The sequence below is a fragment of the Aquarana catesbeiana genome, linkage group LG03, assembly GCF_042186555.1.
Source record: "Aquarana catesbeiana isolate 2022-GZ linkage group LG03, ASM4218655v1, whole genome shotgun sequence".
In the NCBI taxonomy this organism is placed as follows: domain Eukaryota; kingdom Metazoa; phylum Chordata; class Amphibia; order Anura; family Ranidae; genus Aquarana; species Aquarana catesbeiana.
The window spans coordinates 190,044,241-190,060,389 of record NC_133326.1 but is presented as its reverse complement, the minus strand read 5'-3'; the positions used below and the strand labels follow the sequence as shown (position 1 = coordinate 190,060,389).

Genomic DNA, 16,149 nt, shown 5'->3' with positions numbered 1-16,149 from the left:
ATGAAAGAATTATACAGTCACCGTATGCTGTGTATAACGATTGACCTGCAAAGTAGTATACCAGGTGTGGTCCAAGTGACTCAAGCATAAATAAAAAGAGAAATGGACTAAGGGCTCTTTCACACGGGACGGATCAGATGAACACCCGCTTGCTCAGCGGGGATTGCTCCGCCGATCCCCGCTGAGCAGGAAAATGACAGGTCCGTCGCTGCACAGTGTCAGCTGTCAGAGCGCCGCTCTCCCCTATGGGGGATCGGATGATGACGGACCGTAGAGTCCGTCGTCACCCGATCCGATCCGAAAACGGATGGAAAAGTAGGGTTTTCCTCCGTTACACTTTTCGGATCAGAGCGGGTCGGATGTCAGCGGACATGTCACCGCTGACATCCGACGCTCCATAGGGATACATATATGCCCGTTTTTCATCCGAAAACTGAAGGATGAAAAACGGACATACGGCTCCCCCGTGTGAAAGAGCCCTAAAGGTCCAAAAGGATAGTCACCAACCGGATCAAGCAGTATATGTATATAAACACGGCTTTATTTAACAATAATGAAGTACAAAATAGAGTAAAAAACCTCCACCAAACCCATGATTAAAAATTACAACGTTGTCACTGTGGGGATCTTGAGAGATTACCCCAAATATTAAGGCAGTACTAATATTTATTATATATATATATATATATATATATATATATATATATATATATTATTAACATACATATATATATATATATATATATATATATATATATATATATATATAGTGAAAGTGGCCGAGAAGAGCCGAGGACCGGCACTGTGTATTTCGGCGCCGGCGGCGCCATTTTCAAATCGCGGTCGGCGATTTTTTAGATCTGACAGGTCAGGATCGCAAGGGATCGGCGCATAACACGCACCCGCGATTTTCCCCTGATTTTAAGGGGAAAAAAGTGCGTGTTATACGCCGATAAATACGGTAAGTTCGTTTTGTGTTGCGGTTTGGGCACTTGGGCTCAAAAAGGTTCGTCATCACTGCTATAGAGGAATACACTTTGTTCATTTTGGAGGGTTACAACCACTTTAATAAATAGAATTAATAATGAACATAACATGCCATAAATCATGCAATTATTTTTCATGTAAAAGTTTGAAATGATTATGTTCACAAAGTTTTTGTTTACTGTCAGGCATATTCTGATGAAAGCAATGTAATTAATATAATCTTGTTACTCTGGTTGCTGCCAAAATTTTGTCAAAATGGCACGAAAACTCCCCTTTGCTGTATAGTTTTATTTTTCACATTAGTGTAAGACTTGGAAATAACTTTTGTTTGCAAATCGTTTTGCAAATATTCTATTTATTTTTTCTCAAAAAAACTGACGGGGTATACCATCTTCCTTTTTATGATACATATTTTTAAACTGGAGCTCTGTGCTATGATAAAGATATGGGCTGCCATTGCTGACCTCATTTTGAAAAATGCTAGGTGCCTGGCTGTTGTGCAGTGGTTTTAATACTTTAAGTCTTTCTCCTGGAAAGCGTGTGCTAAATTGGAGTTCTGATTTGCATGCTTTTCTCAGGTCAGTGACTGGAACCAGGCAGCTAACATTTTCAGGTGGTCAGCAATTACTGGCTGCATATTCCCTCTGTACGGGTTTCTTTGAAAGCATATCATTATCCCTTTCCAGTAACATACTCTGCTTATGTTTCCATGACCATCATTAGGTAAAAATTTGAATTAACAATTGGGTAAACACTAATTATAGCCATTTGGTTTGGTAGGTGCTCCAGGCCGGGCAGCTATGCCACAGCCAGGTAACACGGCCGTGTTCCGAGCTGCACTTTGGACAAATATGGAGAAATTAATGGACCAAATTTATGCAGCCTGTGTCCAGGTAAGGCAGGGTTTTATGTATAAAAACATTACCCATAAGAACTAATTTGATTGCTTCTGCTATCTTGTTATTATTGAAAAGTCAGTTAAATTGGAAGGACAGTAGTTATCTGAACTCTCACCAAGTGCTTCCTTGTACCTGGCATGGATGGGTACACAGGGCTGAGCATATCTATGGACCCAAGTGCTTGATGAAGTGAACCCTGGTCATCTATACTGCTCCACTGTACATATCATCCCTTCCCCATATGCACAGGAAATTCGTTTTTGGACAGGCTGACATGCGTTGGCCCCAGGATTTTACCACAAACTTTTTTTTTTTAGTTTTTTTTTAGCTTTGGATAGCGTAGAGAGATATTAGAATGCTTCTCAGTGTGTATTGTTTTGTGCCCTCATTAAAGTGGAAGTAAGCCCTCCTATCGTTTTCAGCCAAAGAAGCTGCCATCTTGGCCTCTCTTTAATCTGCAACTGCCATGATACTGCACATGTGATCCGTTATGACACCAGCCATTGGATGGTTTGACAGTTTGGTTAAGAGCACAAATAATGTGACAGCTAGCATTTACAGCATGGCGGGAATGTTAACTGTTGTTTGAAACTATTAAATCGATGGGTTTACTTCTGCTTGAGGGAGATTCACCCTATTTGTCCTGTCATCAAACAAAAAGAAAATCCCAAATTTTGCATTGTCCCCAGAAAAGTAAGGGAAAACCTTCCAATAGGGACACTAGTTCTGGTCACCTGGGGGTTCCTAAGGAATTCCCTTAATTTGCAGGGATTTCCTGTCACTTCCTGTTTGGCTATGGGACAGGAAGTGAAGGAAAATCTCTGCAATGGGACACAAATGTCAAAAAAAATCTGATAGGGGTTATAACCCTCCCTTACTCTTTCCAAAATGGAAAAAAAAAAAAGATTTGCCTATAGTTCTAATTTAGGTAGATCTCTGACCCCTAATTTATTTTGATTTGTGAGGAAAAACATACATTTTAAGCTTTATCCATGGAAATCCACAAAGAACCAGCTTTAACCTATATGTATTTTTTACAGGTGCAACATCTTCAGAAAGTTTTAACAAAGAAGAGAGACCCTGTGTCCCATGTTTGCTTTATTGATGAAATTGCAAAGGTAAGTATCCCAGTATTCATAATATGGAAATGTTAAGTTGGGAGTCTTGTGAATGGTTTGCAGCACTGACCTAGCTCAGATGTTTATATAAAAAACCATTAGAACTTCAGAACATACTGGAGGAATCACTTTTAGTAGATTGTACCGAAACCCTCCCAAAAGTAACCTGATTTATTGTGAATGGCAGACCTACCAAAATGTTTTTCCCTAAAGACAACGATTTTATTTAAAACTTGTCATAGTACACATTGATGAAAACCCACGTCATAAGCAGATAGCGGGATGATGAGCTTTTATATATTCAGAACAGGAAAAGGAAGAATGTATTAAAATACTGTTTTTTAAAAGACAGAAGGAAATTCAAAATGGTTCAATTGTATAGCAGTTCTGTGTGTACTTTCAAACATCAAATGGTCTCAATATACCATAGGAAGTTTGGGTAGATGCTTTTAGTGGATTTACTCGTGCAAACACTGGAGTCTGACCATTTTTTATACATAATAAAGTGACACTTGTTTTTTTGTTTCTGTTTTACATTTTATACAAATATATATTCTTTACTCAAAAGGTACCTTCTGTTCACAGCCTCCTCCAAATTCTTTTTTTTTTGTTTGCTGCCGTGGTCCGATTTTCTATTATTGGATGGCTACATTCGTTCTTCATGTTCCCACTATATGTAGGAATATAGCTACCCTCTCTTTCACATTCTCAAGGTGGACTAGGGACTATGGACTATGATCTTTGCAGTGCACTGCTTGTTCCAAACAAACAAAAGTGAGGGGGGAAGTGGAAGTTTAGGAGCTCACAGAGGAATTTACAACAAGGCAGAATAGCATATTATTGTTATGCAAGATTTATATAGCACCAACAGTTTGCGCAGAGTTTTTCAACATGAAGACAAACAGTAAAGTTGCAATATGATCTCAATACAAGAGGAATCGGAGGGCCCTGCTTGTTATATACAATTTGAAAGGGGGGGTCAAGTGATACAAAAGGTGATAATTGTGGGGGTTGAGCTGATGGAAAATAAAGGTACACTTGTTAGGTAGAGGCAGGATAGGCTTCTCTAAAGAGAGTGGTTTTCAGGGATCACCTAAAAGTGGACAGAGTAGGCGATAGTCGGACAGATTAGGGTAGGGAGTTCTAGAGGATGGGAGAGGCTCTGGAGAAGTCCAGGAAGTCAGTATGGAAGGACGTGATGAGGGAGCCAGAGGAGGAGCTTGGGAGGAATGCAAAGATCGATTTAGTTGGGATTTTGAGACTAGGCTAGTGATGTAGTTGTGGGCCGAGTTTTGGATGGCTTTGTAAGTTGTTAGTATTTAGATTTGTTTTCATTGGGGAAGTGGAAGCCAATCGAGGTATTGTCAGAGAGGGGTAGCTGAGTGGTTGGTTGGCAGCGACATTCATTATGGACTGAAGGGAAAATAGCTTATGTAAAGGTAATCCAGTGGGGAGGAAGTTGCAGTAGTCATGGCGAGAGATAACCGGGGAGGGAATTGGAAGCTTTGTCCTGTCTTTGGTTAAGAAGGGGTGTATTTTGAAGATGTTGCAGAGGTTGGGGCGGCAAGATTTGGACAGTGACTGGATGCTGATCTGATAGGAGTGTTCAGGATCACACCTAGCTCCCTCGCATGCGGGGATGGACTGATAACAGTGCCATTAATCTCGCCAGAAGGCAGGGAAAGAGGAACATGGGGGAGGAAATAATATGAGCTCAGTAAAAAACTATTTAATGAAAAAAATAGATTTCAGGGTATTAAGTAGTTAATGTGTACTTGGGAAATAAGGATTTTGCTTAGTGTCACTTTAACCACTTCCATCCCAAGGACGTCCTATGACGTTATTCAATTTGAGTAGAGATATCTGAATGATGCCTACAGCTGCAGGCATCATTTAGATATCATCTTTTACTGCACTGTAAGCACAATCATAGCGGCAGTTCAGCCACTTGATCATTCTTACAGGCAGTAGGAGGAGACATCCCCCTCTGCCGCCCTCCCGTGCGTCTACCAGTTCACCCGTGCGATCAGTGAGCCAGAGAATAAATCGATCGCCGCCGGAAGTTGAGCATAGAGATTTCTGGTGATGGTCCTCCGTCATCTCTATGACCCTCAGAGGCCCGGGAGTGACGTTATGACATCACATCCGGGCCAGCGAAGGAAACAATGCCGGGGACACGGCTGGAAAGGCCGAGACAGTTTCTTTTTATTTTTTGATCTTGGTCTTTCCAGCCTGAAGGACAGATGTGGAGTCTTATAGACCCCACATCTCTCCATAAAGAGGACCCGTCACGCACTATTCATATTACAAGGGATGTTTCCATTCCTTTTAATAGGAATAAAAGTGATCAAAAAAAAAAGAAAAAATTTAAAGAGAAAGTGTAAAAAAATAAAAGTAAAATAAACAATAACATTTTTTTAAAGAGTCCCCTGTCCCCACGTGCTCGTGCACAGAAGCGAACGCATAAGTGAGTCGCGCCAACATATGTAAAAAGGGTTCAAATCACACATGTTGGGTATCGCTATGTGCGATAGAGCAAGAGCAATAATTGTAGCCCAAGACCCCCTCTGTAACTCTAAACTGGTAACCTGTAAAAAAAATTTAAAACGTTGCCCATGGAGATTTTTAAGTACCGAAGTTTGGCGCCATTCCACGAATGTGCGCAATTTTAAAGCATGACATGTTGGGTATTTATTTACTCGGCGTAACATCGTCTTTCACATCATCTTTCACATTATACAAAAAGATTGGGCTAACTTTACTGTTTTTTTTTTTGTTTTTTTTTAATTCATGAAACAGTTTTTTTCCAAAAGAAAGCATTTGAAAAATTGCTGCGCAAATACCGTGTGACGTAAAAATTTGCAATGACCCCCATTTTATTCAGTAGAGTCTCTGCTAAAACACATATATAATGTTTGGGGGTTCTGAGTAATTTCCTAGCAAAAAATACTAATTTAAACTTGTAAACAAAAAGTTCCAGAAAAGGGCCGGTATGGAAGTGGTTAAGTACACGTGTACTGAGCGATACGAGTAGGCTACCATTACTGATCCCCTTAAAATGCTAGTTACCTAGCTGTATCTGCCTTCAGTATTTTGTCACCAATCGGGTGCTTATACACAGCAGGTCAGAGTGAAATCAGATCTTGATTTGACGTCACTGTCCCAGGACAAGCATGCGCAGGAATTAGAAACATGGCAGTCGGGCAAATGGCTTTCAGTGAGCCGAAATTTGACAGAGGAATACGTAAAATGACACTGGAAGCTGTAATGATAAACCAAGACATATAAGTGTGGTATTACTGACTAGTAGATGCATACCTCCCAACCGACACTGATTCATGAATCAAAGCTATATCCCGGAGAGGAGCCCAGTGCCAGCACAAGTTCCAGTACTTGGCTTCATCATCTTTCCTGACAGGGGCATGCTGACGTGGGCACCAGCAGGGCTTACTTCTCCCTGCTTAACCGACAGTTCTACGACCACACAGATCCCCCCCCTCCCATCTAGGAGAGCAGAGGAGGGAGAGGGGCGGCTGAGAACAGAGGAGGGAGAGGGGCGGCTGAGAGCAGAGGAGGGAGAGGGGCGGCTGAGAGCAGGGGAGGGAGAGGGGCGGCTGAGAGCAGGGGAGGGAGAGGGGCGGCTGAGAGCAGAGGAGGGAGAGGGGCGGCTGAGAGCAGAGGAGGGAGAGGGGCGGCTGAGAGCAGAGGAGGGAGAGGGGCGGCTGAGAGCAGAGGAGGGAGAGGGGCGGCTGAGAGCAGAGGAGGGAGAGGGGCGGCTGAGAGCAGAGGAGGGAGAGGGGCGGCTGAGAGCAGAGGAGGGAGAGGGGCGGCTGAGAGCAGAGGAGGGAGAGGGGCGGCTGAGAGCAGAGGAGGGAGAGGGGCGGCTGAGAGCAGAGGAGGGAGAGGGGCGGCTGAGAGCAGAGGAGGGAGAGGGGCGGCTGAGAGCAGAGGAGGGAGAGGGGCGGCTGAGAGCAGAGGAGGGAGAGGGGCGGCTGAGAGAAGAGGAGGGAGAGGGGCGGATTGGAGCAGCGGAGGGAGGGGGCAAGGCCGCTCTTAGCCACACGGCAGAAGCTCCTCTAGTCCCACGGGCAGCCTGCACAGATTATGTAAGTTCTAGCTTTGTTATAGCTCTTTTGCAGCAGCCCCACTCTGGAGGGGGCTTTGTACTTGGGGGAGAACTTAGGAGTACACAGCACACCCCTCAACCCTGCATTTGTATGTAGAACACCCCTCAGCCCTGCACTTTATACACGCGCACCCCTCAACCCTGCACTCAGTACATACCGCACTCGGTACACATTATGGCACCCTTCAACCCTGCACTAAGTATATACTGTACCCCTCAACCATGCACTCAGTGCATACCTCAGCACTGCACGCTATACATGCACACCCCTCAACCCTGCACTCCTGTACACAGCATACCCCTCAACCCTGCACTCAGTATATAATGCACCCCTCAACCCTGCACTCAGTACATACCGCACCCCTCAAACCTGCACTCAGTACATAGAGTACCCCTCAACCCTGCACTCAGTACATAGCACACCTCTCAACCCTGCACTCAGTACATACCGCACCCCTTAAACATACACTCAGTACATAGTGCACCCCTTAACCCTGCACTCTGTATGTAGCGCACCTCTCAACTCTCCATTCTGTAGCGCACCCATCCACCCTGCACTCTGTATGTAGCGCACACCTCAACCTTCCATTCTGTAGAGCACTCCTCAACCCTGCACTCTGTATGTAGCACACACCTCAACCCTCCACTCTGTACACAGCACACCCCTCAACCCTGCATATGTATGTAGAACACCCCTCAGTCCTGCACTTTATACACGCGCACCCCTCAACCCTGCACTCAGTACATACCGCACCTTTCAACCCTGCACTCGGTACACATTACGGCACCCTTCAACCCTGCACTAAGTATATACTGTACTCCTCAACCATGCACTCAGTACATACCGCACCCCTCATCTCTGCACTCAGTACATACCGCACCCCTCAACCCTACACTCAGTGCATACCTAAGCACTGCACGCTATACATGCACACCCCTCAACCCTACACTCCTGTACACAGCATACCCCTCAACCCTGCACTCAGTATATAATGCACCCCTCAAACCTGCACTCAGTACATACCGCACCCCTCAAACCTGCACTCAGTACATACCGCACCCCTCAAACCTGCACTCAGTACATAGAGCACCCCTCAACCCTGCACTCAGTACATAGCACACCCCTCAACGCTACACTCAGTACATAGAGCACCCCTCAACCCTGCACTCAGTACATACCACACCCCTTAAACATACACTCAGTACATAGTGCACCCCTTAACCCTGCACTCTGTATGTAGCGCACCTCTCAACTCTCCATTCTGTAGCGCACCCATCCACCCTGCACTCTGTATGTAGCGCACACCTCAACCTTCCATTCTGTAGAGCACTCCTCAACCCTGCACTCTGTATGTAGCACACACCTCAACCCTCCACTCTGTACGCAGCATGCCCCTCAACCTTGCACTCTGTATGTAGCGCGCTCCTCAACCGTGCACTTTGTATGTAGAGCACACTCTTCAACCCCACACTCCTCAACCCTGTATGCTGTTCGTAGTGTCCTCTTCAATCCTGCACTCTGTATGTAGCACACCCCTCAACTCTGCACTCTGTAGTGTACTCTTGAACCCTGCACTCTGCATATTTTATAGATACAAGGAAGCTTTGTTTTGTTTAACCACGTCCCTTAAGCCCCCCCCCCAATGGTAAAACTGGCCAAACCCACATTTTGCCGTGGTGCACCGCAGGTCAGCTCCTGCCTTAAGTGTCCCTCATTCTGAAGTTCAAAAGTTGAGAGGTATGTCGATATTTGCATATCACAAGAATAGCTGGCTAAAATTACAAATCCTTTGGCAAGCAAATCAGTCTACATTTCAACCACATATATAGCTGTTTGACTGGAGTTGTACAATAATGATCTGTTGCAAGTAAAATTACAGTAAATTGTACATTGTTAACAAAAGATCTGTAACATTTGTAATAAATCCCTGTGCAGCGTGAGATCAAGTGTTTTGAGGGCTTTTCTTCTCAGTAATCATTTAGTAAATATTTTTTTTAATATATTGTGACAGATGATCTACTCCTGTTCAGGTCTTATTGCAGTATCACTGAGCAATGACAAGTGATGCCCCGTACACACGGTCGGAATTTCCGACAGAAAAAGTCCGATGGGAGCTTTTCATCGTATATTCCGACCGTGTGTATGCCCCATTGGACTTTTTACGTCGAAAATTCAGACGGACTTAGATAGAGAACATGTTCTATATTTTTCTGACGGAACAAATTCCGATCGGGAAAACCGCTCGTCTGTATGCTGTTTCGACGTGCCAAAAATGATGCATGCTCTGAAGCAAGTACGAGACGTTGTATGTGTTGTCTCATCGTACATGTTGTACGTCACTGCGTTCTTGACGGTCGGAATTTGATGTGACCGTGTGTATGCAAGACAGCTTGAGTGGAATTCCGTTGTAATTCCTTTGGAAAAACCTTCAGAGTTTATTCCGACGGCAAAACTGGTCGTGTGTACAGGGCATTAGAGTCCAAGTACTTAGAATTCCCTATTTATGCTTTTATTCATGTAGACAGGATGATAGGATGAGTAGAAAATTACATTTAGTCGCATAGGTTACCAGAAAAGTAGATGGTAAGCCTTTGTTTTGTGTTATAATGGCAAGTGACTATTGTCAAATTTTTCTGACTCTATTAATACAATAATGGGGGGGGGGGGGGGGAGTGTCACAAATGTGAGTAAAGTGGAGAGTGGGGAAAAGTATGTACCGAGCACAAAAAAGTCCTAAGGGAGTACCTAGTAAGGTATAGGGAGGGTGGGGGAAGGTTGGGGGTGGAAAGATGTCAAAATGGGTTTTCACAAGGGACACAGAAGGGCCAGAATGAAGATATAGTTTCCAAGATAATAGGAGAAAATTATAGAAAAACACAAAATTAATGATAAAATATGCAAATAGAGCACTTTTAAGAGAAAATTTATATTTACTACACAAAATAAACAGTAAGAATACTTGGTTGTGGCAACACATAGGGGGTAGTTTTCTAGGAAGATTTTTTCTTGTTTACAGGATTTTTTTCAATGGCCCTTTTTGGGGCTTTTTGCCTTTTTTTATGTTTTTTTGTTTTCCTATGTTTTTTTTCTCTTTTGCTTTTTCTTTCTTCTTCTTTCATTTCTTGATCCACTATGCAAACTATATGTTCCAAGAATATCGGTTCTTGGAACATTCGAGGATGGGTACCCAAGCTAAGAGGGGTGCAGTGTTTGATGTGTTGGAGACATACGATATAGGATTGGTCTGCCTGCAGGAGACACATTTAAAGCGGGGGTCCACCTATCTATCGTTTTTTTTTTTTTTTTTTTGGAGTTCATTCAAAAACTTTTCTTCTCATCATTATCTACTCACATGTTCTGTGTAATAAGTCCGCCTGTGTCCGATTTCGTCGTAAAGAATAACTTATAAAATTCACTGAAGGCGGTTTCCATCTTCATTGTGGGCATTTGAAGCCCACAAGCATGTATTTCCTGGATGCGGTGAATGCTGTGCTCCCAGAATTCACCGAGATGTTGTGATGACGCTGTTGCACAATGCATGCTGGGAAGCCTGAGACTAGCTCCCAGGGGACTGTGGGAGGTCTGGGAGAGGCTAAAAACACGCCTACTCCCATGGGAGGAAAACCAGGAAGTGCTAAGAAGATTAGAAAAAAAAGGTAATTACGGCGATTTAAATTTTTTTACACAGCATGTCAGCATCTAGGCAAGGAAGAGAATGCATAGAGATAATGTTCAAAATTTGGGTGGAACCCCGCTTTAACTAAAGATACTAAGTTACTATTTCCTAACAAGAAGTTTCAATATCAATACCACTCAGTACACACCTCTTATTCAAGGGGAGGGACAGTGTTAGTTTAAAAGAGAGGTTGTGTTTACCTGCAGGCAGATTAATATAGACAAGTTGGGGCGGTATATTTTTCTTTATTGTGTTATAGAAAATAGGGAGTATGTCATTGCCAATATTTATATCCCTCCTTCTTTTAAACTAGAAGTCTTGTATAAACTAATGGAATTCATGATGGATAAAACTGGGATACCAGTTATAGCAGTAGGGGTTTTTAATGAGGTTGTAAATAAAAAAATGGATAGATTTCCATTAGAAACACGGGGGCAAAATGTATCTGAGAACCGGCTGCACCTGTTTTTACTAGAAGCAGGGCTATTTGATATGTGGAGAGTGCGGAACCCAAATGTGCAACAATACTCATGTTTTTCAAGTTCCTATTCCACACTCTCACGGATAGACCTGGCCTTGGGAAATGGAGAAGCATCACAGATAATAAATGATATAGTATATCAACCAAGGGAGGTGTCGGACCATTCATTGCTGACGGTCTCGGTGAATCTGGAAGGGAAAAAAACATGTGGGGTATGGAAAATGAACCCACATTGGTTTGAACTAATGGGGAATACAGATGAGGTATTATGCAGGATAAAAGAGTTTATAGAGCTTAACAAAGGTACAGTGACGAGGGAAGTGATGTGGGATGCACTGAAGGCATTCCTTAGGGGCATATTCATCCAGCAGGTGGCCAAAATTAAAAAAACATCAAGGGAGTGGGAGAATGAGATCAGGAAGCAGCTAGTGAGGGCAGAAAAAGAGTATGCGGAAGACCCATCCCCAGAGAAACAAGGAGAATGGCTGAATAAGCAACAGGAATATAAAGTCGTAGTGACCAGGAAATCTGAGAACAAGCGTTTATTCCAGAAGCAAGTTGCATTTGGGGAGCAAATGTGGGCCAGATGTTAGCACATTTAGTAAGGACTAACTCCTCCCCCTCAATGGTCCCCGTGATCAGGACAGCGAAGGGAGAAATTTCATCTCAGATGTCAGATATTACGGATACTTTTAGAAAATATTATAATAATTTGTACAGGTCGCAGGGGGCCCCAGGGAAAGAGGAGTTGGACAATTTTTTGGGGAAAATAGTGACACCAACCCTAACAAAAGAGGACAAAGAGGGATTAGAAGCTCCGATAACATTAAAGGAAATACAGATAGCAGTGGCAGAGATGGCCAACCAGAAATCCCCTGGACCAGATGGTCTCCCGGTAGAAACCTATAAATATTATGGGAAAGTAATGCTCCCGGAACTCCTTAAAGTGCTGAATTGGGCGGAGGTAGAGGGGAAATTGCCCATATCAATAACGGAGGCAACAATAATAGTCCTGCATAAAGAGGGGAAAGACCCGCTAGAGACCATGTCCTATAGACCCATATCCCTACTTTGCTCAGATGCTAAGATATTAGCTAAAGTAATGGCAGTCAGATTGAAGATCATCGCTAAACTTCCAGATCAAACGGGGTTCATTCCCAGCAGATCAACAAGTATGAATATTAGGAGAGTATTTCTTAATTTACAGACACCAACAGAGAATATGGGCACAAGGGTGATGTCCTTTAGATGAGGTTAAAGCCTTTAATAGCTTAGAGTGGGAGTATATGTGGCGAGTATTGGGAGAATTTGGCTTTGGCCCCTTCTTCATTAGGTGGATAAAAATTCTGTATAATGGACCTAGTGCTAAAATTAGAGTCAATAATGACTACTTAGATAAGATTTTATTGGAGAGGGGTACAAGATAGGGGTGTCCATTGTCACCCCTACTTTTTGCACTTGCAATGGAGCCATTGGCTATTGCAATAAGAGCAAGTACATATATGGAAGGATTCAGGAGAGCGACAGGTGAGGAGAAAATCGCATTATATGCAGACCATGCCTCTTCTTGGGAGATATAGAGCGATCGCTTCAGCATGCAATGAGTATTTTCAGTGAATTTGGTAGACTTTCTGGTTTAGACATAAACTGGGAGAAATCAGCACTTATGCCAGTGGACTCTATAGAGAACCTAACATTTTCAGAAACTCCCCAAGTGGATGTAGTTGAGACTATGAAATACCTAGGTATACATATAACTAGGGATTCAAATAAATATATTAATAAAAACATAGCCCCCCTTCTGGTTAAGTTCAAAAAGAAGACTCAAATCTGGCGGCATCTTCCTTTATCGGTCGCCGGAAGATGCAACCTGATTAAAATGTTGTGAATGCCACAGTTATTATACTTACTAACACCCCGATTTGGATACACAAGAAATGTTTAAAAAAATTGATACTCTGTTTAGAGGATTAATATGGAAAGGAGGTCAGGCCAGGATAAGCCTACAGACCCTACAGTTGTCAACAAGGGAGGGTGGGTTGGCAGTCCCACATCCTCAGAGTTATTTTTTGGCTGCCCAACTACAACATTTAAAAGGAAGTAAAGACCCTATAGGAGGAATAAACAAGGAATTAATGATACTTGGGGCACCCCACAAGACGGTATTGGAAGTATTGGAGGCTGATTCCTTTGGTAATAAAACCCCCACAGTAAGGCTAGCTATGAAAATATGGAAGGCGGTAAAGTTACTAAGTGGACAAGGTGGTGTTACAGAATGTACTCCCCTCTGGGATAATCGGAACCTCCAAGAGCTGGAGACAATAGGAAGGATTAAAGAATGGGAAATTAAGGGAATAAACAGGCTGGTTCAGCTGTACGAGGGAAGAATGCTAAAAACATTTACAACACTGAGAGAGGAATACGATATACCCAAACACACATTCTATAAATATTTACAAATTAGACATGCTTTAAATGCTCAGTTTGGGGAACAGGGTCCGGTTTGGTGTAACACTAACATTTACCAAAGAATATTCAACCCAAGTAGGATTGGGGGTTTTATATCAGAAATCTATCCATATATATGTGGAAGAAGTATTGAGAGACCTGAACTGCTTAAAAGTAGGGGAAAATGGGAAGAGGACCTAGGGACAATATCGAACGAGCAATAGATGAGGATATTAGAGAGAGGACACCTGGTGTCGGTCTCGCCCGCACAGAAGGTCTCGTTCTTGATGTTGGTACACAGGACATATTATACACCTAAAAGACTGTTCAGGTTCGGGTGGAGAGCAGATGCCAGTTGTCCCAGATGTCGGGATACTAGGGATTTACTACATATGATTTGGAAGTGCCCGAAATTATTCCGATATTGGACAGAGCTCCTCAAAACCATAAATACGTTATACAACATTAGGCTGAAAATGGACCCCAGACTCTGTATACTGGGTGTGGGGGAGGGAATAGATGGAGGAGCCGAAGTAACTAAAGTAGTGTTGAGATGCCTCTTCCAGGCAAGGAAATTAATAGCGCAGAGATGGCAGTCAGTGAAGCCCCCGTCGGTAAAAGATTGGGTTGATAGTTATAGAAACAATATGGAAGGAGAGAATAGTTTTTATTAAAAGAAGAAATTTTAAGGAATTTAGGAAAATGTGGAGACCGTGGTTGGAGAAGGTGGGATACCCTATGTAAAGACCAAAGTGGAAGTAGTAAGGAAGGCCCCGTAGAAACAAATTAATTTTGAAATTAAGGAAGGCCCAAAACATACATTAGGATAGGGAGAGGGAGGGTGGGTTAAAAGGAATAAGGGGCTAAAGGAATTAGTAGAGATAAATGCCTCTTGCTCTTGGGTATATATTTTTTCTTTTATTATCTTGATATGTATGTATTTATCTCTATTTTGTAAACATGAAAAAAATAAATAAAGATTATATAAATTTAAAAAAATAAATAAATAAATATGATATATAAATATATCACCAGAAAATGTACCCATAGTCAAGTTAGTCCAGCTGTTTACTCCGGGAAACCATTCATTCATGCTTGGATAATATGAAACCTCTGCAATTTTTTTTTGGATGATAAATCTCCTTATGCTTGATGTAGATTTTTCCTAGACATTTGCTAGCGCTGCCCTGTGAGAAAGCTTGGCAATTGGGATGTCCTTACACTGCACATATGTACAGTAAAGGAAAATTTGCTACAACATTATAAGACCTTGGTTGTGCCACAAAAACACGTGGCAGCAGAATCATCTAGCCAACATCTCACGTTTATTTGTATATGAATGAATTTTAAAAGAATCAACCCTTTATATCTAGCATTTGTAATCTTGCTCATCAACATCAGCCTTGTTTAAACTTAAACTTGAACTGGCCTGTAACATTAGGCTTAGCATTGGACTGTGTTGCAAAGTAAATGTAAAAATAAGTGAACACACAAATGTAAAATGAGTAACACAAATTCTGTGTGACTGCAAACTTAGATGCACATTTTAGTGATTGTAATTGATAACGATTTCATATAAAGTTTCTATACTTTAAGATTTAAGCAGCCTGTACATACCTATCCTGTGCTTTAAAGTTACGTCACAGATGAATGTTTATTTTGGGACTTATAATAGTAGCACTTTGTTCATTAGCAGTAATCAGCATGGATTCATGAAGAATAGTTCTTGCCAAACCAATCTATTAACCTTCTATGAGGAGTTGCCATCTAGATAAAGGAAGGCCCGTAGACGTGGTGTATCTGGATTTTGCAAAAGCATTTGACACCGTTCCCCATAAACGTTTACTGTACAAAATAAGGTCTGTTGGCATGGACCATAGGGTGAGTACATGGATTGAAAACTGGCTACAAGGGTGAGTTCAGAGGGTGGTGATAAATGAGGAATACTCGGAATGGTCAGGGGTGGGTAGTAGGGTCCCCCAGGGTTCTGTGCTGGGACCCATTCTGTTTAATTTGTTCATAAACAACCTGGAGGATGGGGGTAAACAGTTCAATCTCTGTATTTGCAGATGATACTAAGCTAAGCAGGGCAATAACTTCTCTGCACGATGTGGAAAACTTGCAAAAAGATTTGAACAAATTAATGGGGTGGGCGACTACATGGAATTGAGGTTCAATGTAGAAAAATGTAAAATAATGCATTTGGGTGGAAAAAATATGAATGCAATCTATACACTGGGGGGAGAACCTCTGGGGGGATCTAGAATGGAAAAGGACCTGGGGGTCCTAGTAGATGATAGTCTCAGCAATGACATGCAATGCCAAGCTGCTACTAACAAAGCAAACAGAATATTGGCATGCATTAACCACTTAAGGACCGCCTCACGCCGATGTACGTCGGCAAGGCGGCACG

General features: G+C 42.6%; 1 protein-coding gene across 1 annotated transcript in view; it reads left to right on the top strand.

The window, feature by feature from the left end:
- Positions 1-16,149, top strand: part of COG5 (component of oligomeric golgi complex 5) — a 541,624-nt gene that overhangs the window by 337,683 nt on the left and 187,792 nt on the right. The window contains exons 9-10 of the mRNA XM_073619666.1: positions 1,768-1,880; positions 2,927-3,004. Of these exons, the coding sequence (XP_073475767.1) occupies positions 1,768-1,880; positions 2,927-3,004 (191 nt within the window). The remainder of the gene's footprint in view (positions 1-1,767; positions 1,881-2,926; positions 3,005-16,149) is intronic.